This window comes from Lepisosteus platostomus, chromosome 14, assembly GCF_059453375.1.
Source record: "Lepisosteus platostomus isolate fLepPlt1 chromosome 14, fLepPlt1.hap1, whole genome shotgun sequence".
Lineage (NCBI taxonomy): Eukaryota > Metazoa > Chordata > Actinopteri > Semionotiformes > Lepisosteidae > Lepisosteus > Lepisosteus platostomus.
This window is the reverse complement of record NC_142624.1, coordinates 4,685,668-4,704,708: the sequence shown is the minus strand read 5'-3', so window position 1 is coordinate 4,704,708 and position 19,041 is coordinate 4,685,668. Positions and strand designations below refer to the sequence as shown.

The 19,041-nt window shown below is 36.6% G+C and overlaps 1 protein-coding gene across 1 annotated transcript; it reads left to right on the top strand.

Annotated features, from left to right (window-relative positions):
• Positions 1 to 412: 412 nt before the first annotated feature.
• On the top strand, positions 413 to 18,707 carry LOC148648763 (T-cell-specific surface glycoprotein CD28-like). Its single transcript, XM_088606651.1, has 4 exons — positions 413 to 546; positions 11,237 to 11,581; positions 14,798 to 14,925; positions 16,096 to 18,707. The coding sequence occupies exons 1-4, from the start codon at positions 468 to 470 to the stop codon at positions 16,204 to 16,206; spliced, it is 663 nt and encodes a 220-aa protein (XP_088462777.1). The 5' UTR covers positions 413 to 467; the 3' UTR covers positions 16,207 to 18,707.
• Positions 18,708 to 19,041: the final 334 nt, after the last annotated feature.

Genomic DNA, 19,041 nt, shown 5'->3' with positions numbered 1-19,041 from the left:
TCCTCCTTTGACACAACTGGCTGACAAAATAAAAAAAAAATACCAGGTTTACTCTGCTGCCAAATGGTTAGTGTTTTAGAAAAGGGAACTCATGGAAATTTACAGATGTGTGATAGAGCACATTGCTTGATTATAGAATGTATACCTTCAGTCAAAGTTTAAAATCCACAGCCTGGGTAAGGTAACAGAGATTTATATGGAAATATAAATATCTATCCTAACCCTAGCAGTTGGTGAAGCATTGTTCACTTGGTACAACTTGGTTCTGCAATTTCAGTCAGTGCAGATTCATTAAGAATGAGAACAACAGAACCCTACAGTAGCTAGCAGTAGCATCTGTGCTCACTACTGCTGTGAGCTCCTACTAAGCAAAAGCAGTACCTTCAGATCTCCCAGTTTCCTCCCCCTACAAGCCTTTAAGTGTAAATTAGTGAGATTTAGTTTCAGTTCAGCACTGCAGAGCAGAAATGAATCACCTTACTGTAAGAGTGAGCTGGCTGACAGTTGTCTTCATTTGTGTTTTAATAGGACTTGTCGTTTCAAAAGGTAAATGCTTCTCTCTTCTTTAAATTATATTGTTTTTCTATACTTCAGCAAATGGAACAAATTAAAATGCTGTGCATGTCGGGGGTCTTTGTACAAAACTAACTACAAGATATGATTGTTTCTTTATGGGAGAAACACTGTACGGCGTGGGTTCTAAATGTTACGTTTTTTGTTTCGTTTTAAGACCAATTCAGAATGTGCCCTGTTCTGTCTATATGTATGCATAAAAATGTAGACTACAACTGTATTATAATATTTATGAAAAAAGAAATTTTTATAAGAATTTATGTTTATTGAGGGCATAAAGTCAATGCGGTTGTAAAGCAATATTTCTGAATATGTGTCTCTTTAAAATATGTAGATATGTAAAGTATCTTCTATGCTAAATCAAAAATGTTTTTAGGTTGAACAAAGTTGGATAATAGTTGAATGCCTGGAAGCTTTTCAACGAGGTGATAAATCTGAAGACAATGTGCAGCAGAATTAGTTAACAGCATGCTAGGAAATTAGCTCTTTTGAGCATTGCTTACACAATTAGTGCCTCCTTTAATAATCCTTAAGGTGCTTCTGTGATTACCTTTCAAAACTATGTAACGCTCTGCTCTTTTTGTGTCCAGAGGAAACCTTTATTTTATTTTGCTTTTTTTTAACATAGTCTCCTTCATCGGAATTTGGAACATTAACACACAAAAAAAGAATTGCATGTTCAAAAATGAAGTTATTCAGACTCACTTCAAAAGGATAGTTTTAATAAAGATATCAATGCATACAACCTGCGCTGAATTCCCATTTTTTTTAAAAAATCAGACAAATTCTGATTTATAGCCTGAAGCTAAAATGGCTGAAAGGAATCAAGTGAATGATAGAATTATTTGTGCTTATCAAGCTAAGATAAGAAATAAGTCTTACAGTTCTCATCATATATGAGTAGATTATTTCCTTTTACTGTCAAGGTGACATTGGATTGTGGCTTTTTGTATGAGTTTTACCATTTTAAAATGGGGAATAAGCAATACGTAATAAAACGCAATCTGTATTTTGTAAAAATAATAGTAGGATAACTAGGATAAGGTTTTTGTTAATACGACATTAATACAATTGTTTTTCTGAAAGGAAAGTAATTTCTAGTATAATAGAACTGAAGGATAATAACTTACTTCAGTTTTCTCAATTGTGAAGCTCTATGAGAAAATCTTTTAATAGCTGAATGAAGCCAGTTTGCTGTCACAATACACTGTCCATACTGACACCACATACTTTTTGTGTGACTAAACACCCACACTTTACTTAATTCTGACAACAGTATGTATGGCTCTTACCATACTGAACCACTTTGCTTGGACCTAGGAAAGATGTTTCCCAATTACAATTTCTCCTGATTAACAGGAGCACCTTAGTTCAGATTTATGTTAAAAAATCTTACACATGAGCTATGAATTCTTGTTGTTACCCCACAACATTTAAGGTGCACTAATTGAGTTTTTAGCTTGTTTTTGAAAAGTAGAAGTTATGACTCCTGTTCTCCCCCTACTCAAAGCCTTTAAGCCTGTTTGTGAAAAGACATTTGGAGGTTTTGAAATTATTTTGGAACATTCTTATGTGCTCCTGAAAGTTAAACTAGGTGTTTGTTTACAAATTCAGATTGTACATGAAAAACAACAAGGCCAAGGTAATCATGTTTTTCCAGTTGTATAGTCAGACTGAAACTGACATCTGTTACTGTCAGAGAAGAATACAAGGACTTGAAAGGTCTTTATGCATTTTCTCCATTCAGGTTGAGAGAAAAGAGCTACTGGAACATTCAGCTATAAGCTGCATTCATACCCACTTCCTGTGGGTTTTAGATTCTCCTGTAAAATCTCCTTGTACCTTTGCAATTCATTTACATGCAACAAGAGCCTCCATATCTGTCACTCTTAGTACTCTATGTACGAAACAAACAAACCAACTACAGGTGCACTAAAATAGAACTGTCTGTTCTCTAGTATTCTTGAATACGTGGACTGCATAAGACTGTAGGTCATGCAGATTCACAGCTTACTGCAGTCTGTTTCGACTCTATATATAGTTTGTTTCGTTCTATAAGCAGAACACTACTGTGCCCCCGTGCAATGCTTTCTATTGAATCATGTCATCTCCGATGTTTAAAAAAGTGACATTGTGACTCTTAAGTGTCCAAGTGTGCAATACTTTTATGTCAGTTTACCCTGGTTTATATTACCATAGCAATTCTAAACTGCTGTTATCCGGCATCAGATCTTCACTTCCATTTCAGGAACTTTATTCTGTAGTTGGGGCTATTCTTTCACCAGTTGTATGGTGTCATACTTTGCTTATTGATCGCGTCTTACAGCTCACAGTGCATATGCTGGGCAGTCTTATGTGTGGAGTCTGAATGTTCGCTTTTGGGCCTCCAAATTCCTTCCACATTCCCATGACGTAGTAGTTAGGTTAATTGGTGTCTCTACCTGGTGCTCCACTGCAGTCTGCATCCTGCTCTGTGATGAATGAGTCCCATGCAGCTTGAGGTTACTCCTTGCATTCTGGAATCTGGATTAGGTTCTGGGTTGCTGCAGCCCTTCAACCAAGTGGGCATCATGCCTATTGTGAACAATACACTGTCAGGTTTATACATGCTTGAATACTCGTTCAGATTCTCAGACATCGCCACAGTGCACAAATGCACTGGACTCAATATGATCTTGTTTCAAAGGCCAAAAAGACACAAGCCAAAGTAGTCATGTAATTTAGCTTAATATTTATCTAAGGAACTGGGATATATGTTTCAACATATATTGGAAAGCAAGCCATTTCTGGGAGTAGGAACCTTGTCTTCTGAGCAGCTTGAAGCCTCAGTGTAATGTTCCTATAGCGTAATGTGGTGTCATAATGAGAGCTTCTGATTTTTTTATTATGTTGCAATGATCAGGTTCCAATGACGGACTCAATGTTGAAATAAGGAACAGTGAGAAGGAACAGAAAAATACTTCAATTGTCCTGAAAACGTATTATAGCTAAATACTGTATGGAGTAAATAGAAGTGTTCAGTGAGCAGAGATTCCCCATTTTCAAAAATACATATTTTCCGTAGATAATATAAATACAAACACTTATACAATCCAAATTTCACTCAGTTGGTAGTCTCAGTTCCCCTTTTGTTTGTGACTGAAGTATTACTTTTCATAATCAACAGATAAGTCGTCCAGGTGGGGTTTAGAATTCCACAGGTATTGTTTTCTGTCCAATTCTTCAATCACGAAAAACAATTGATCTTTTAACTTATCACCACTTCCTTCTTCCAGCAGCTGTATAAACATCAGGACAAAAAAATCCCCCTTAAAACAATCAGTCTCAGTGGATATAAAATAGAAGTCCAAGTCAGCCATAACATTTACACAAAAGATTAATCAGAAAGGAAAACCAAACTGGACCACATTCCTTAAGGCTCAAAGATTCTGCTGAGCCCTCCATAGTGTTTACTCAGTCATTTCTTCTGGTGATCTCTCTTAGGTGAGCCTAGACCTCAAACTTATAAAGCAGTTGATTCATTATTATTATAAAAAGCTGGCTGTACCAGATTACAATAAAGCCAAAGTCAGAGCACTGACTTGTCATATAATAACTAACCAACCAAAGTTACAGAAGATATTAATAATTGGATTCAGTCGAAGTAGCATCTAAAACAAATAGCATGAACATACTGATACTGTATACATGACTACCACTACAATGTGACAACTTTTAGTCAGAAAAAGATCATGTTTGAGAACTTCAGGCTTGATTGCTGGAATTTGTTTCAGAGACTGGCTTCTGGCATATACTTCTGGCATATACTTTTTGTCCCAGCTCTGAAAGCCAGTGTGTGGTTCATATTTTTTGTCAGGAGATTCCAGAATAACATCCAGTATTGCTATAAACTGTTAGCATGAGACTCTCCAAGTTCCCCTGTCCTAGTTATTAATATTATCACGCTGTCCCAACCCTATTTAAAAACTAGCAAAGGCACTTGAATTACCCACTGTGATGTTTACATTTTAAAATGTTTGATATTATCATTTGGTTAATGTGAACATTTTAAGTTATACACTGCTGCTAAATGATGTCCACTTCATTTTCTTGAAATTCATTTGTCTGCTGTACAATGTCATACTCTGCTTACTGAACACCTTTCTCATAGCATATACTGTAAGTTATCGTGGAATAGCTGCTTATATCTCTCAATGATACTCATGTTCTCCACACCAAGGGAGAAATCTTTATATTAATGATCTTTTTCACTTGATAAGGCAATTGTGAACAACTTCACATTTGCAAGGACAACATTTGTGAAATCTCCTAACCCCTCGTGTCCTGTCGTTTTTCAAGAGATGTACAGATCCCACTATACTGCTTCAGTTGTCCATTCCTGTTTAGGATAAAGGCTGCTGCTGAGTTACCGATTGTCATTATTACCACTCTGTTTGAACACCATGTAGAAACTGGTGAAGGCACTATAATTACCCAGTTAAAGGTAGATTTTTTCAAAGTTGTTTCTTAAGATACATCATTTCTCTTTGCGTTGCTGGAATATGTCGCCATTTGAGTTAAACGGTACAAAGCACCAGGCAAAACAAAAGAACACAGAAACAAGAGCACCCATTAAAAAAAAAAATTCCCTCTTTATAACCAGTCAACATGTTTTGCTCACCATAAAATCAGTTTCAGTGCAGCTTATTGCAGTCATAACTGGCATTAAAGACAACATAAAACTTTCAGCTAAATTAAAAACAAGTTACCGGGGCTCTTCACAAAAGATCCATATTTTGTGGTGATCAGGAAGTACAAATTGGTGGTAAAATTGTAATTGTTTCACATTGTAATTTAAACACTAATAAGGATGTGTTTTGTGCGTTGGAGGATTACCAATAAGAATAAGAATAAGAATAAGAATAAGAATTAGAATAAGAATAAGAATAAGAACAAGAATAGGGGGGCCATTAATAGTTTGCCTAAGAGCTAAGAAATAGTGAGGTCGAAGAGATGTGCCATGAGATGTCCCACTTTTCATTTTTTTATTAGTTAAAAAAGTTTCAAAAATCCAATAGATTTCGTTCCACTTCACAATTGTGTCCCACTTGTTGGTGATTCTTCACATAAAATAAAAAATGTATATCTTTATGTTTGAAGCCTGAAATGTGGCAAAAGGTTGAAAAGTTCAAGGGGGCCGAATACTTTCGCAAGGCACTGTATATTTACAAGTCCCGATGTGTACACAGATTGAATGTAAACCACAGAAAGAGAGACGGAAGTCTTCAGACCAGAGGGGGACAGAGATCTTCGTGGGTGGGTGGTGTTTGTGGTCACAGCCCAGCGCATACACACGGCTTAAAAGCGACATATGACACATTGCGGTGTCCACTTTGGTTCATGTCCTTACAAAAGATGAAATCTGTACACTTACATACTGTAGGATCTATAGGAGAATCTGTAAACACTGGGGTACCCAGGCACCCACTGATTGCAAAGAACAGTAGCTAGTGGACCAAATATGAAGATTTAGCTGGCATTGTGTAGAGGGTTTTAAGATAATGGGGCACTAATACTTCCATTTGGAAATATGAAGGAACAGTATATACAGTAAGACATGCTGCACCTGAACCAGAAAGGCACTGATGTATTGGACAGATGTGTACTTTTTGGACATGGAGGTATATATAAACCAGGGAAGTAAGGACAAAGGAAGTTTATGGTGGACAGAATTTTGGATTTCAAATGATGCACAGATGAGGCAGCTGAGGCTAATTATGGTATGGAAATATGGATAACAAGACGATGGTGGGAGAAATAATATCAGAATCAGCTCCTGAGACTTCAACTTAGGTTTGTAAACTCTCAACAGCACAATGAAAAGTTACAGGGTAATGGTTTGCTTATGCTTAAATGCAAGAAAGACTGAAAAATAAACTGCACAAGGATAAAAAGCTAATAGTTCTAATTTTCTTTCAGTATTACAGAAAGCTGGCCCTATAAAGAAAACAGGAATCAGTCTAAAATAAAAAAAAATCTTTGGAAGAACAGGACTGAGAAAAGACACAAAATCTGGATGTGAAGGAGGTTACAAAAAAGAATCGCCACACCCTTTGGTGAGAGAAAGTGTCGTAATAATACAGATCTTGTACCAGTATTAGCAAAGTGGATTTGAAAAGAACTATTCTTAGTATACAGGAAGAACAGTTTCCAAAGACAGAGCTGCAAAACAAATTGAGGTGATCTACAAGAGAAAAAAAAAGAGTCTGATCCAAAAGATCTCTATCTTATTTCCAAGAAAGACAGCTCAGAGACGAATGAAAATGCAAATCATACACATCTATTTTGAAAACAGAAATAAGGACTGCCACTTGAAAGGCTGAAATTTACGTTGTGGGGTGTATTAAAAAAAAACAGCCTGAAATGCCCTTTCCCTCCATTTCGGTAGAAAACTGTTACGGTGCTGAACTGACTTGGGATACTAAGGCTGTCATTAGCAGTTAGGACCAGTTCGTGCTGGCCTGGCTCCTGGTTTTCCTTTGTTTTCTTTTTTGTACGGCACTTTCATGACAAAAGGGGCAGTGTGCTGAGGATGTTTCTGGACTCATAACTAGTGGATTGAGGGTTCAAGTCCCTGTTGTGGACACTACTGTTGTACCTCTGAGTGAGGTCCTTCAATCACCCTGTTGTATGAACAGAAACCACCATTGTTGACCTTGTGATAGACAGGTGTCCCATTGTGGTGTGAAATATGTGCTCTTTGATCTCTTCATGCCTTGAAACCAGGATAAACTCTGGCCTAATGAGCCACTGTCACTATATCACTACTCATGATATGATGCTATGTACCTAACTGCAACATAAAAGTTGCTAGCAACATGCAAGTGTAACAGTCCTGTAAATGCACTTATCATTTATGTTAAGGAGAGATGTGAATGCATGAAAAGTCCTTTTGTACTGATAAAAAATTCACCAGAAGTGTGAATACAATTCCTCATGAAACCACATCCTAGGTGCATTTTAAGGCATTTTTTGCATTTGTTGCATGTGGTTTTGATCCTAGGGACAAAACAGAACCACAGCGCTGTTTCTGGGTTTTACCACAACAGTTGGAGATCTAGTTCCAAAAAAAGATGATTGTGCAACTCCAATCAATGAGAGCCAGAATCTAGGCTTTCTAGATGTATTAAAATCATCAACAGCTGCTATACAGGAGCTTTCGAATAAAAGGCTCACTTTCTTTTTCCTCTTGAACATTTTATTTGTATTTCTAAAACAAGGCAAATGGATGTTTAAATTGTGACTCCATCTTCTCATCCTTTACTGATACTTGCGGAACAGTGGAGGTATTCTTTACGAGTGAAGTTTCAGTGGTTTTTCTATCCATCCAGAATTTCGATTCTTGGGAATGTTTTACGCCCGGAAAACCAACAAATCTTAGGGAAAAAAAGTGCATCTGGTTGGGACAGATTAAGAGACACACAAAGATGCAATATGTGCTTTCCTGATTTGCTGACTACCTCATCCCCTTGTCTGAACAGATCAGGTCTGTGCTGCTAGTATTCAAATATGTTCATGACTTGCTCTCACTGATACCACCTGGTGATACCACCAACTAGGTGCACGGGCTGCCACAGCTTAATAACAGTATCTGGATTGCTGACATTTCCATCCAGGCTCATGTGGCACTCCATATGGGTCAGAGAAAGACTGGATCATATACTGTACTAAATCTCAAGACATTCACACAGAACAATTTATATTCAAATCCTTGTCTTTATGCTACACCAGTAGCTTTTTAAAGGACACTGGCTTCCCCATTTGCAGCTGATTGGCTGATAACCAAACCAATGAGAAGTGTGCTTACATCCCAGTTCTAGCTAATTAAAAGTTCAAGGAGCCCATGTATCGCCACAGTCCTTATAGCTGTTCTGTGTGCTTCTGCCATGCAGGATGAATACAAGTGAAGAGACCCGAAATCAGAGAAACAGATGTTCATCAAGTGTTTATTTGCACATGCTGCATGCCTTTATTGTAGAAGAAGAAGACAGAAGGTCTGAAGTTGGAAATAAAACTGCATGGCACACTTTTTACTATAACTGTACATTAATCCAGAGCCCATTGTCCTGTGCACTAAAACACATTTTAAGTTATCTTTTTGTGAATACAGCTTTTCTGTTTTGAAACTGGTTCATATCAGATTATTCTATGTATTGAGAGATAACCAGCTTGAGGCTCTTATGTTAATGAGCATTAAAAAGCGGCATCAGTCTCTTGTTAGGTTATCAAATGTCTGTGTGGTTTATCACAGGGAGAGATGCATTCTCTGCTGAGACATACAGTATATCGTACATCTATAATGTCCTTTCTCATCCTTTACAATTGAAATATTACTGATCTTAGTTGTCCAGTCAACAGCAGTTATATTGGAATGCCCAATGAACAGCAACAGAAAAGTGTGGTCATACTGATACACAAAATAACTATCTAGTTAACTTAACATTGATATCATCAAGCAATTCAAATCACAAAGAGCAGAGGGAAATGTAAAAATCTGACAAATATCCTATTTGTCTTGTATTCGGTTTTAACATTTTAGGATTTCTTGGTGCTGCAAAATGCTTATATCATTTGCTTATTCCCTGATTTTCGGAAAGGAATGGCAAAAGCTGAAACGTGCACTTCCAGCAGAAGATGGCACAAAGGGAGAAGAGTGAAAAACTAACCCCATTGCTTCAATCACTATTTATCAGAGCAACAAAACAATCTTGCAACAATTATTGTGGAAAATGTATCATGAGACAGAACTGGAAAAGTTCTACACACTGGGGGATGGAAAGACAAAGCTCTTGATGCCCTTCATCTGAAATCGTGTTAGATTAAAAATTGTTATTCATTAGGTGAACTAACTACACATATTAGTGTATCAGTGGCATTGCTTGTAACTTTATTGTCATTCAATAATAACTTGACATCGCTGAAATGAAATATGAGGTGTCAAAAGTTTCAATATGAAATGCAAGAGTCACTTGTGTGCACTGTAGCACTTCTTTCAGGTGGTTCGTTCAAATGCTATGTTTAAACGGGAACACAAAATCTGCCGTGCAGCACTCAGCGAATGACGAGAAGTTGAATTGGAAGCTGTAAAGTGGAACATATCGAGAATGTAAGAAGCAGACAGCACAGTTGATTTAGACCACATCATTACTGCAAATGTAAAAAAAAACAACTGAGGGGAAAAAAAGGGTGTTTTTGAACTGGAGCGTACCACATACGTGTAGAATTTATTTTCCAGAGCTATCCCAGCTGACATATCTATGGGACTGACTGTGCTAGGTGAATAGTTGTGTTTGTACTGTTACCATGATGGTATCTTTCTGTTTGTTATGGGAACGAACAGTGATTATTTCTCAGTGTTTCACAATGCTGAAAAGTAAAACATGGATTGTCTATACAATCCTCGAATTGTACATTTTGTCTATAAAATCAACCAGGGACATCTGTTTCTAGTTTTAGAAGATACAAATGTTACAGAGAAACAAGGGGAGACCATTTGGCGCTACTTACTTGGTCGATAAAGCCAATTCAGCCAGTCCAGAAATATTTCAACTACTGTAGCTGTTTCTAGAAAGATCCTTGAGAAGCAGTACTAACCAAGTGGCTGATCCCACAAAACGTTGGGTAAGAAAAGCATTGGCATTATCCTTCATGGATGCAAATCCTCAAAAATTTTCATTTTTATCCAAAGGTTTTTTTTTCACTGATGGTTCCAAGTTAGCCCATGAAATGAACTTTATAATAAATTTCAGGATTTTGTCATGGTAACACAATATGGTGGCAGCTGTATCTGTTGAATACTATAATGTATGTTCCACAAGGCTGGACAGTACAAGGTTGGGAACATAAAGCCAAAGGTAATGACACATTTTACATGATGTTGTTCACAAATTCAGTAATCAGTAATACTAAAACAAATATTTAAGCTAGACTTCTTTATCAGTTATATTATGATACTATCCCCTCATTATTTTCTCTGTTCTCCGCCAAGAGAAGATGAGTTCCTTCCCCCCTGTATATAGGACTCTGTATATAGGACAAGCCTTATAGACCAGGGATTTAAACTCTTGCTCTTCTTCTGAACTCTTTCCAGGATAGCAATGTCATTTTTGTAATGTGAAAACATGATCAGCAAAAAGAGATCTGGTTGCTGAGATAGTATTTTATATTACTTATGAAAAAGCAAACAAACGTTAGGATTTATAGTTAGAAAAGTAGAATTTAAACCAAGGAGATCCTAAATTTGTATAATGTATATTTGTATAATGCCCTGTTAATCCTTTTTAAAACCTGTTAAACCTATTTTGGTTACCACCTTAAACAAAAAAAACTTTTGATGCAGAATCCTTTCAGAAAGAGCTATCAGATACATTCCTGAGCATAGGAAAATGTCCTACATTTACAACAGAAGGATCTGCACTCTAGATTTAAGCTACATGATGTATGAAACCAAATTACCATGTATCTTTGTGGTCAAGCCAGCTCTCTTTTGTGCTTGGTGTTTTATTTTAAAATGGAGAGTCTATGAGCCTACCAGGTGTGTCAAAGTGACATTAATATTTAGTTCTGTTTTAATATTGCCTGGTTCACATCTCCTCTTCAGCTTTGTCCTTGGTTTATTTTACAGATAGAAATGTTTCGCCGCCCAGGGTTTTAAGAGCAGCAGTCCACGGCAACGTGACAGTGGAATGCAAGCCTGAGACTGGTAACCTGACCGGTGACGAAATTAAGTTTGTCCTGTTCCAGAACGGAAGGAAGGAGAGATGCTTTGGGACCAAGAAACAAAATGATACCCTTCATGACAGCAGCAGTCCTGAAGCCTGCCCTGTGAACTTCGGCCTCAGTCAAGCCTATTTTACACTCTCACAGCTGCAAACACATGACACAGGCATCTACAGCTGTGACATAGAAGTGCTCTACCCACCACCTTACAGGAAAATCAATGGATCCACCACAGTCCTCATTGTCGATGGTTAGTCTTGCATTTTCTTTCCAAATTGCTTCTTTTTGATTTGTCTTTAGCCAGGTGCAGTGGACAATGGTTCTCAGCTTCACTCCCTGGTTGTATAAAACATCTTAAGGCACATTGGCACATTGACCTTCCAGAAGCAGGACTGCATACACCAGGACTAAGAAAGGAAGATTCCCACCTTCCTCTCTGTGAAATCCAGTTAATTTTCTTAGTCCCTTTAAATGATAAGAGAAATTAAAGGCCTGGAGGCCAGAAAACGGGTTAAATTGCGGTGAAGTTGTGATTAAGACTTAAGTGGGCATGAGAAGTTCTACATCATTTTTATTATTTTTATATTTGTTTGTAGGGTGACTTTTGTTGCACAAGTCACAAAGAGCTCGACTGGGAAATCAAACTGGAAAATGGTAACAGAAAAGACAATAAAACAGGCTTTCAAGTTAAAATACTGCTCAAAAACAGAATCAAAGCTGCAAAAAAATGAGTGGATAAAGTTAAAGACAAAATCCAAAGCTAACATTTATAGAAATTAGTTTTAAGCTTGCATTAAAAAAGGGATACAGAAGACAAAGTTTAATATAGAGCGGTGGTGATTTCCAGAGCTGTGGAGAACAGACACAGAAACACCACAGAACTTACAGCTAATTGACTTTGAGGGGGGCCACATTTCTGCAAGATAACTATCTGCCAAATCATTAAGTGCTTTGTTTTCAAATACTGTCATTTTATAATCAATTCCACATTTTCCTGGAAGCCAGTGCAGGGTATCCAGGACAGGAATAATATGTTTTATGTTTTCTACTTTAATAAGAGCCAGTGTATAGCAATCACATTCTGTACCATACAAATGTAGTATGGTACAGAATGCAAATGCATCTACAGCTGCATATACAGTAGATCATTACAACCATTTAGACTAAATAAAAACACACACTATTTTCTTAGTAATAGAAAGAGAAAAGAGTGACCTGATAGATGCAATATTTGTATAGTAATATTTTAGTAGATGTTTGTGATTCAAAACTTAAATTCAAATAAAAGAGCAAGATCAGATCACCAAGTCTATACCGAACAAATTAAGACATTTGTCTGGCCTGATACTGACTCTCAAAGAAGTATTGTTCTTCAAAGACTTTCAAAGAAATGGCATTTACAGAAGATATTATTTAAAGCACTTTAGTGATGTCCAGTTCGGTTTAATTAAATAAAATGATTTATGTGTTTATGGGTTTGAAATATCTTACACAGATTATTAGCCATCAGGAGTTTTCTGCTTATTTACTGTATACGTAACTTTTCCGAGTACAGATCTTTAAAAAGGAATTTGAAATAGAATTATTGAGAATTTAGAATATTTAAAGAGACATAAAAAAGGACTGAGTTAATTACACATCTATATTGAGACTTATGAATGATATTCAGATTGAATATGTTTCACCCTGTTGGACCAGAGTGTCTTTGTTGCTATAAGTTATAATATGGAATCAATTAATAGTGTTCAGGACTGTAGGAGAACATGTTCTGCCCTCTCTCTCCTCTGGCTGACACTGTATCGTAGTTCCTCTGAGCAGATTAACATCTCTTCCTTGCAGATAAACTAAAGATACTGATAACAAGGTGTGAATTTCCTGATAACTGAATGGTACTTTACTTTTTTAAGAATAAAACATCACTAATAGACAAATGCTGCTTTTCCAAGCTTCTTGTAAAAAAGCCATGATTTCAGCTGTAGTCACTACAGAAACAGGAAGTCAATGGCCATTAATATGTGCTCAACCCTCAGGTAAAAAACCTCGAAATTAATTATTATGGTAATATATCACAAAGTGTCATAAACTACATAAAACTATGGTTTTCACCCCCATCAATAGCAGAACCTGTAATGGTAAAACCTCTAAACTATGGTAATACCACAATAAATGACAGTATGAACTCCAATGACTGTCACTATGCAACATAATTACAGTACCACAACATACACTAAATTGGTTTAATTGGTCCCAAAATATTGATGTCATATTTTTAATGTTACATTTTCAGATGGACTGAATGACAATCCTTGCTAAATCAATTAAAATTCAAAACATTTCTGGTTAAATACTCATTATTTGTTCTAAACCAAAAGTAAAATATATTACCATAATTTGGAGTACTGGAAATATACTCTCAAATATTGTTTTTTGTTACCAGATGCGGACCATCTGCTTGGATTAAATTTAAGTGCAACATTATTTAGATACATGAATCTGAAAGGTAACATGGAAATAATATAATTCAAACTGATATGTTAATAAAAGGTAAATGCACTCTATGATAGCTTTTGGAATAAAAAAAAAAACAAAACTGAAGGTGCCAACCCAAAATGTTGAAATCATGAGATAATATCTCAATTTTGACATGACCTACTTTCTTTTTCCTTCTGTGTCCTCCAAGAGCCTCTGCAGGATGAAAACATCTGCTCATCTCTTCCTTCTGCCTTGTTTAAGACCTGAATACCAAATCAAATAAAATGAAATATCAATATGGGAACAATGCAGTAAATTGTCACAATACAAATTAAAAGTCCCCCATAAGATACGTAAATGTTTCTTTCTGATTAGGAAATATATTTTACTGTCTCAAAGCAGTGCGTTACACAGAGTGGCTTTCTCAATATGGCCTTAAGAACGCTTGTGTTGAAAAGCCTTTACTTTCACAGGGAGGACTTTCTAAACTAGTCTGCAGTCTGCCTTATAGGTATAAAAGGGTGTTTACTAGTTGCTTCATAGTTCTTAATTATCATTAATCTGTAATGACATACAGCAATGTAACTCAAACACATTGCCGTATTGTACTAATGTTAGTATAGTGCAGTATTCCAGATTGCTTTATGACACTATTACAATGGGACAGATATAAAAAGTTAGTTAGGTGAGCACATGTAAATAAATGATTAGCGCAAGCTAGCTGTTCAATAAAATAAATAAAAGCTTCTATATTGAGTAATAAATTATCGTTATTTTATTCTTAACTATGTAAAGTTAATTTAAGTAAGTCTACAACTAATTTGATAGTAATAATAGTTACTACTGCTACTACTTTACTGGTAGTTAACTATTCCTGAATGTCACCTGCCCTTAAGAGCATGAAACAAGAGTTGACTCAAGAGCACCTGAGCTGAATAAGAGGTTACAGCTGTTGCTTCAATTTTAAACATGTCTGTATTTTATTTCTTCTCAGAAAACGAATGCAAAGAACCCATAACACCATGTGGTTCAAACTTCCCTTTGACACTGGTGTTGATGATAGCAGGCTGTGTGATTCTGCTGTACAGCCTGGTTATCACAGTGATAATGGCCATCTGTTACGTGAGTAATCCCTGCTTCTTTAAACTGCTAAGTCTCACATCTGACAAAAAAGATGTTAGCGACACTGATGACTAAAATTTGTCTGTCTCCTCATTTGGTAGTACTGCTGGGAAATACATGGGTAAATTTCAACAGTCAGGGTTAAAATTGACCAGGATGGTTCTCCTAGGAAATGGCAAAAAAGCAAGTAGTTAACAGTTCAGCTCCTGTTTAATTATAAAATGTGCTCAATGTACAAAATCCAGTTGTGGGCACTCTAAAAACCTACTTTTAGTTAAACTACACAAGACTGATTTAACTACACAAGGCAATGTTAAACTTATTCATAGGTTATGCCCTGTGTCCTCATCAGTTAATTAACACATACTGTAAACATGCGTTGGAAAAGATGCTAGCATCTTGTGTGGCAGTAGAGGTTGTGTGGCGAAAGATGATTCTCTGAGGCTCACCAAAATCAATTTCACTTAGTGAAATATAAGTATTTCACATATGCAGCCCAAAAAACACAGTTAAGTGCACACTCTTTTACACTAAGAAATACTAACCAACAGTACATAAACTCTAGATTTGAACACCCAGCACATACAGTATGTTTTCGTACAGTAAGTATGACAGCAGCGGGCTCCTGATATATGAATGTTGATAAAAGAACTCACTGTTTCTGGTTTCTTTCTGGTCTGATCTGGTTTTCATTTCTCTTTCCGGAGTATTGGATATAAAAATTCCAAAATCTTTCTCATTGTGCTTTTGTATAAAACAGTGGTCTTCAATCCTGGTCATGAAGGTCCAGTTGTATGTGCAGGATTTCATTCCAGCTCAATTCTGTAGACACATGGACTCTTAGGACTATCATTGGAGACCCATTGTTCTAGTACAGTAACAACCAAAAATATATGCCTATATGAATTTAGAATTTCATGTGGCAAAAGCCTGATAAAAATGAATTTGTTCAAAGGAGTTATGTTACTTTGTGAACAAGTGCCTTCTTCCTGGAAGCTAGTCCAAGCTTGCAACTTGTGAACTGCAGTATAATCGGCAGGATAGGTAAAGCTTATATGACATAAAAGTACTGTATTGTATTATATGAACTGGTTAAGGACTTTTAATCAATTAAGCCACTGAAAATAAAATGCTGTGTTAACATGTACTGTATGTTTTTGGTTCTTTCAGATCAAACAAAAAAATAAAAAACACAACCAGAATGATTACATGAATATGAAACCCAGGGGGTTAAAGAAACATCAAGGTGTTCTCCACCCAACCAGAAATGGCAGATACTGAACCCAACCATCATAACTTAACGGAGCAATGGGAACTTCTCCAGAATAAAAGAGACAGAAACGTATAAGTGCATTTCGAAACTCTAACACTGTTTTAAGTATTTTGCTTACTTAGCGTAAACACCTCACTTAATCAGATTGCCAACATAATGTAGCATGAATTCCGAGCCACAGCAAATTACTGCAATGTTTGAAATGATCTGATTGAAGTCATCAAAGCATTCTGTCATCTTTTGGAACTACCCAGCGCTCACCAGTTATCCTAAATAGCCAAGACTTGACCTGGAGCTGTTGTAACTGATCTGACTTCCAAGCCTTCTGCAATGAAATACAGGGATTTCACTCATGTTATTGTCTCTTCACTAACTGCTTTGCTGTTACATTTTTGTATTAATTTAACCGGATCATAGGAAAGGCAACAAAAGAGGGACACATACTGAGCTGTTGTACACTTGACTGTAATGGGAAGAACTCAAACCTCAAAGATGAATTTATTTGAGAGATCGCTATAAATAAGAGTCCAGCACTTGGCTCACTTCCTGATCTATACTGTACGTCCTTAGCCCTAATGTAAATAAATATTTTATCCATTACCATTCCTAACTCTTCCTGCACTTACCCCTTGTGTGGCCTCAAAGTGATGGGTTTGGTGTTCAGCCTGGAGCAGTTGTCTGTTTGCCTTCTGCACAGAGCTTGTTGCATTTATTGTTTGTGAGAATCTAGGGGAAAAAAAACAATAAGGGAAGAAGTAAAGTGTATGGTGGAAAACAATCAGTCGAGTGGTTCTGGGGTGCATTATTTTCAGAATGCGTAAAGATGAGGGTAAATAACAGATTTGAAAGAAAAATGATCTTAGGCTTGATATGACTGTCAAGACTTTTTTGCAACAGCGAGAGTTGGAGCTGTAATCCTAGAAGAACCACTGGCAGAGATGTGTACTGGAGTACTTGGGAACTGTTAACTGTTTGTCCCTTAATTATCTGTGTAAGCATTATGTTTTTCTTATTCTATGTAATTAGTGTTAAAAGAAGGACAAGACAAAAATGTCCACCAATCACTGGGTGCAGGGAAGATGTGGTGGCTCTGTGGCTAAGGATCTGCGCCTGTGGCTGGAAGGTTGACGGTTCGTATTCCACAGCCGGCAGAGAAATCCTACTCCGTTGAGCCCCTGAGCAAGGCCCTTAACCCCAGCTGCTCCAGGGGTGCCATATAAATGGCTGACCCTGTGCTCCGATCCCCAGCTTCACTCCTTGTCTGTGTGGGTACCCAAAAAGACAAGAAATACAAGATGCAAGAATCCTAATACAAGAAATTGTATATGGCCAATAAAGTGTTCTTATCTTAAATAAAGGTTTAAAGATAGCTACTTCTCAGCATTCATCACACTGATTCCTGCTCACCATTTATAGCTCCGCTATCAATGCAGTAACCTCGAGGTTTATGTCTGTGTGTGGGCAAATCAACACTCTTTCGGCAATGGGATTTTTGTAGTTTGTCTATGTGCCTTCTGAACTGTCTTTGTATTCAATATAGAAAGTGTCTAATCTATAAATTGATGCAGTTTAAGTTTGAGTCTTCCGAGATGCCTTGACTCTTGTCCTCATGGTTTACAGCTACAGAGTTTTGTGTACATAACTGTCTTTAAAATGCTATACTGTATGTAGTGAATAAACATGCTGAGAAATAACATAGCTATTTATAAATACACTATATTTTAAGATCCCAAGTCAAAGAAGGGCCCAACCACAATCCTAGAGGAAGACCATCAGCATCATGGAAACTGATGTCCAGAAAATTGTAGTCTCTTAATGGCTTGGGACAGTCTTCTGGTAGGAAACTGTTGCAATACATAACCTTTCTTTTTTCTCTCAGCTTAGGCTGGAGTTCCCTACTTGTGATCCTCCAGTCCATTTTCTCTGCGTCCAGACAATTACTTGCTTGAGATCTGGGAAAAAGTCTATTCAATTAAATGAACCATGAAACTAATGAACTAGTCAAAAGTTCTGGTGCAAGAAATCCAGTACCTGAAGATGAACCATTGCAAAATTAAAAAGCCAGAAAACGAGCATAACCTTTATCAATAATGTTATTTTACACTTAAACATTACAGTATGACATTAAAGGCATTTAGCAGAGGATCCAGTGCATAAATGTTTTTAATACTCGTTTCCTACAGTTTAACCAAAGATATATACATGAATGAAGCACTGATAATGTGGTATGAATGTTTGAGCAATGCAAGATGCCCACTTGTTTAAGTAATGTAGCTTTTTCATTGTCTAAGTGCAGGAGCCTCTTCCATTTTATACAATACTTAACTGGTGATTTAGTTGTTCCTTGATTAAATAGTTTGTCTTGATATAGTTACAGTTGTAAATACATGTTTATGAATTTGAAATGTTATGTTATTTAAATGCTTGTTGCACCACATGTCATCATTTTACAATGGGACATCAGTCCATTTTGTACTTTTGAAATAAAAAAACAAATGAGTAAATCACATTTTTTGGCAATATTGTTTTTACTTTGTGCTGTATTTACAGTATAACCCGCATCAATGTTTTTTTTTATTATTTTGTATGTAACCTAATTCTGATCAGAAGATTCCAAACTTCTGTCACAACACTGTTTCTGGGTGTTTTTAAAAACTCATTTTAATCCCCCTAGTCTACTCTGTGCTGAAAAATGGTTATAATAGAGATTTCCTTTTACTTTTGATGCTTATTAAAGTGGTGTATCCCTTCTGCTTGTATCCCAGTAGGCTCTAGGGCATACTGGATGTTACTTCAGGTTCTCCAGAACACACCTATAGGATGACTGACTCGTCTCACAAACA

Excerpts from the sequence above, each read along its gene's own strand:
- LOC148648763 (XM_088606651.1), top strand. The coding sequence starts at position 468 with ATGAATCACCTTACTGTAAGAGTGAGCTGGCTGACAGTTGTCTTCATT. Across the intron at positions 11,582-14,797 it reads CACAGTCCTCATTGTCGATG|AAAACGAATGCAAAGAACCC; the intron begins GTTAGTCTTGCA and ends ATTTCTTCTCAG. Across the intron at positions 14,926-16,095 it reads TGATAATGGCCATCTGTTAC|ATCAAACAAAAAAATAAAAA; the intron begins GTGAGTAATCCC and ends TGGTTCTTTCAG.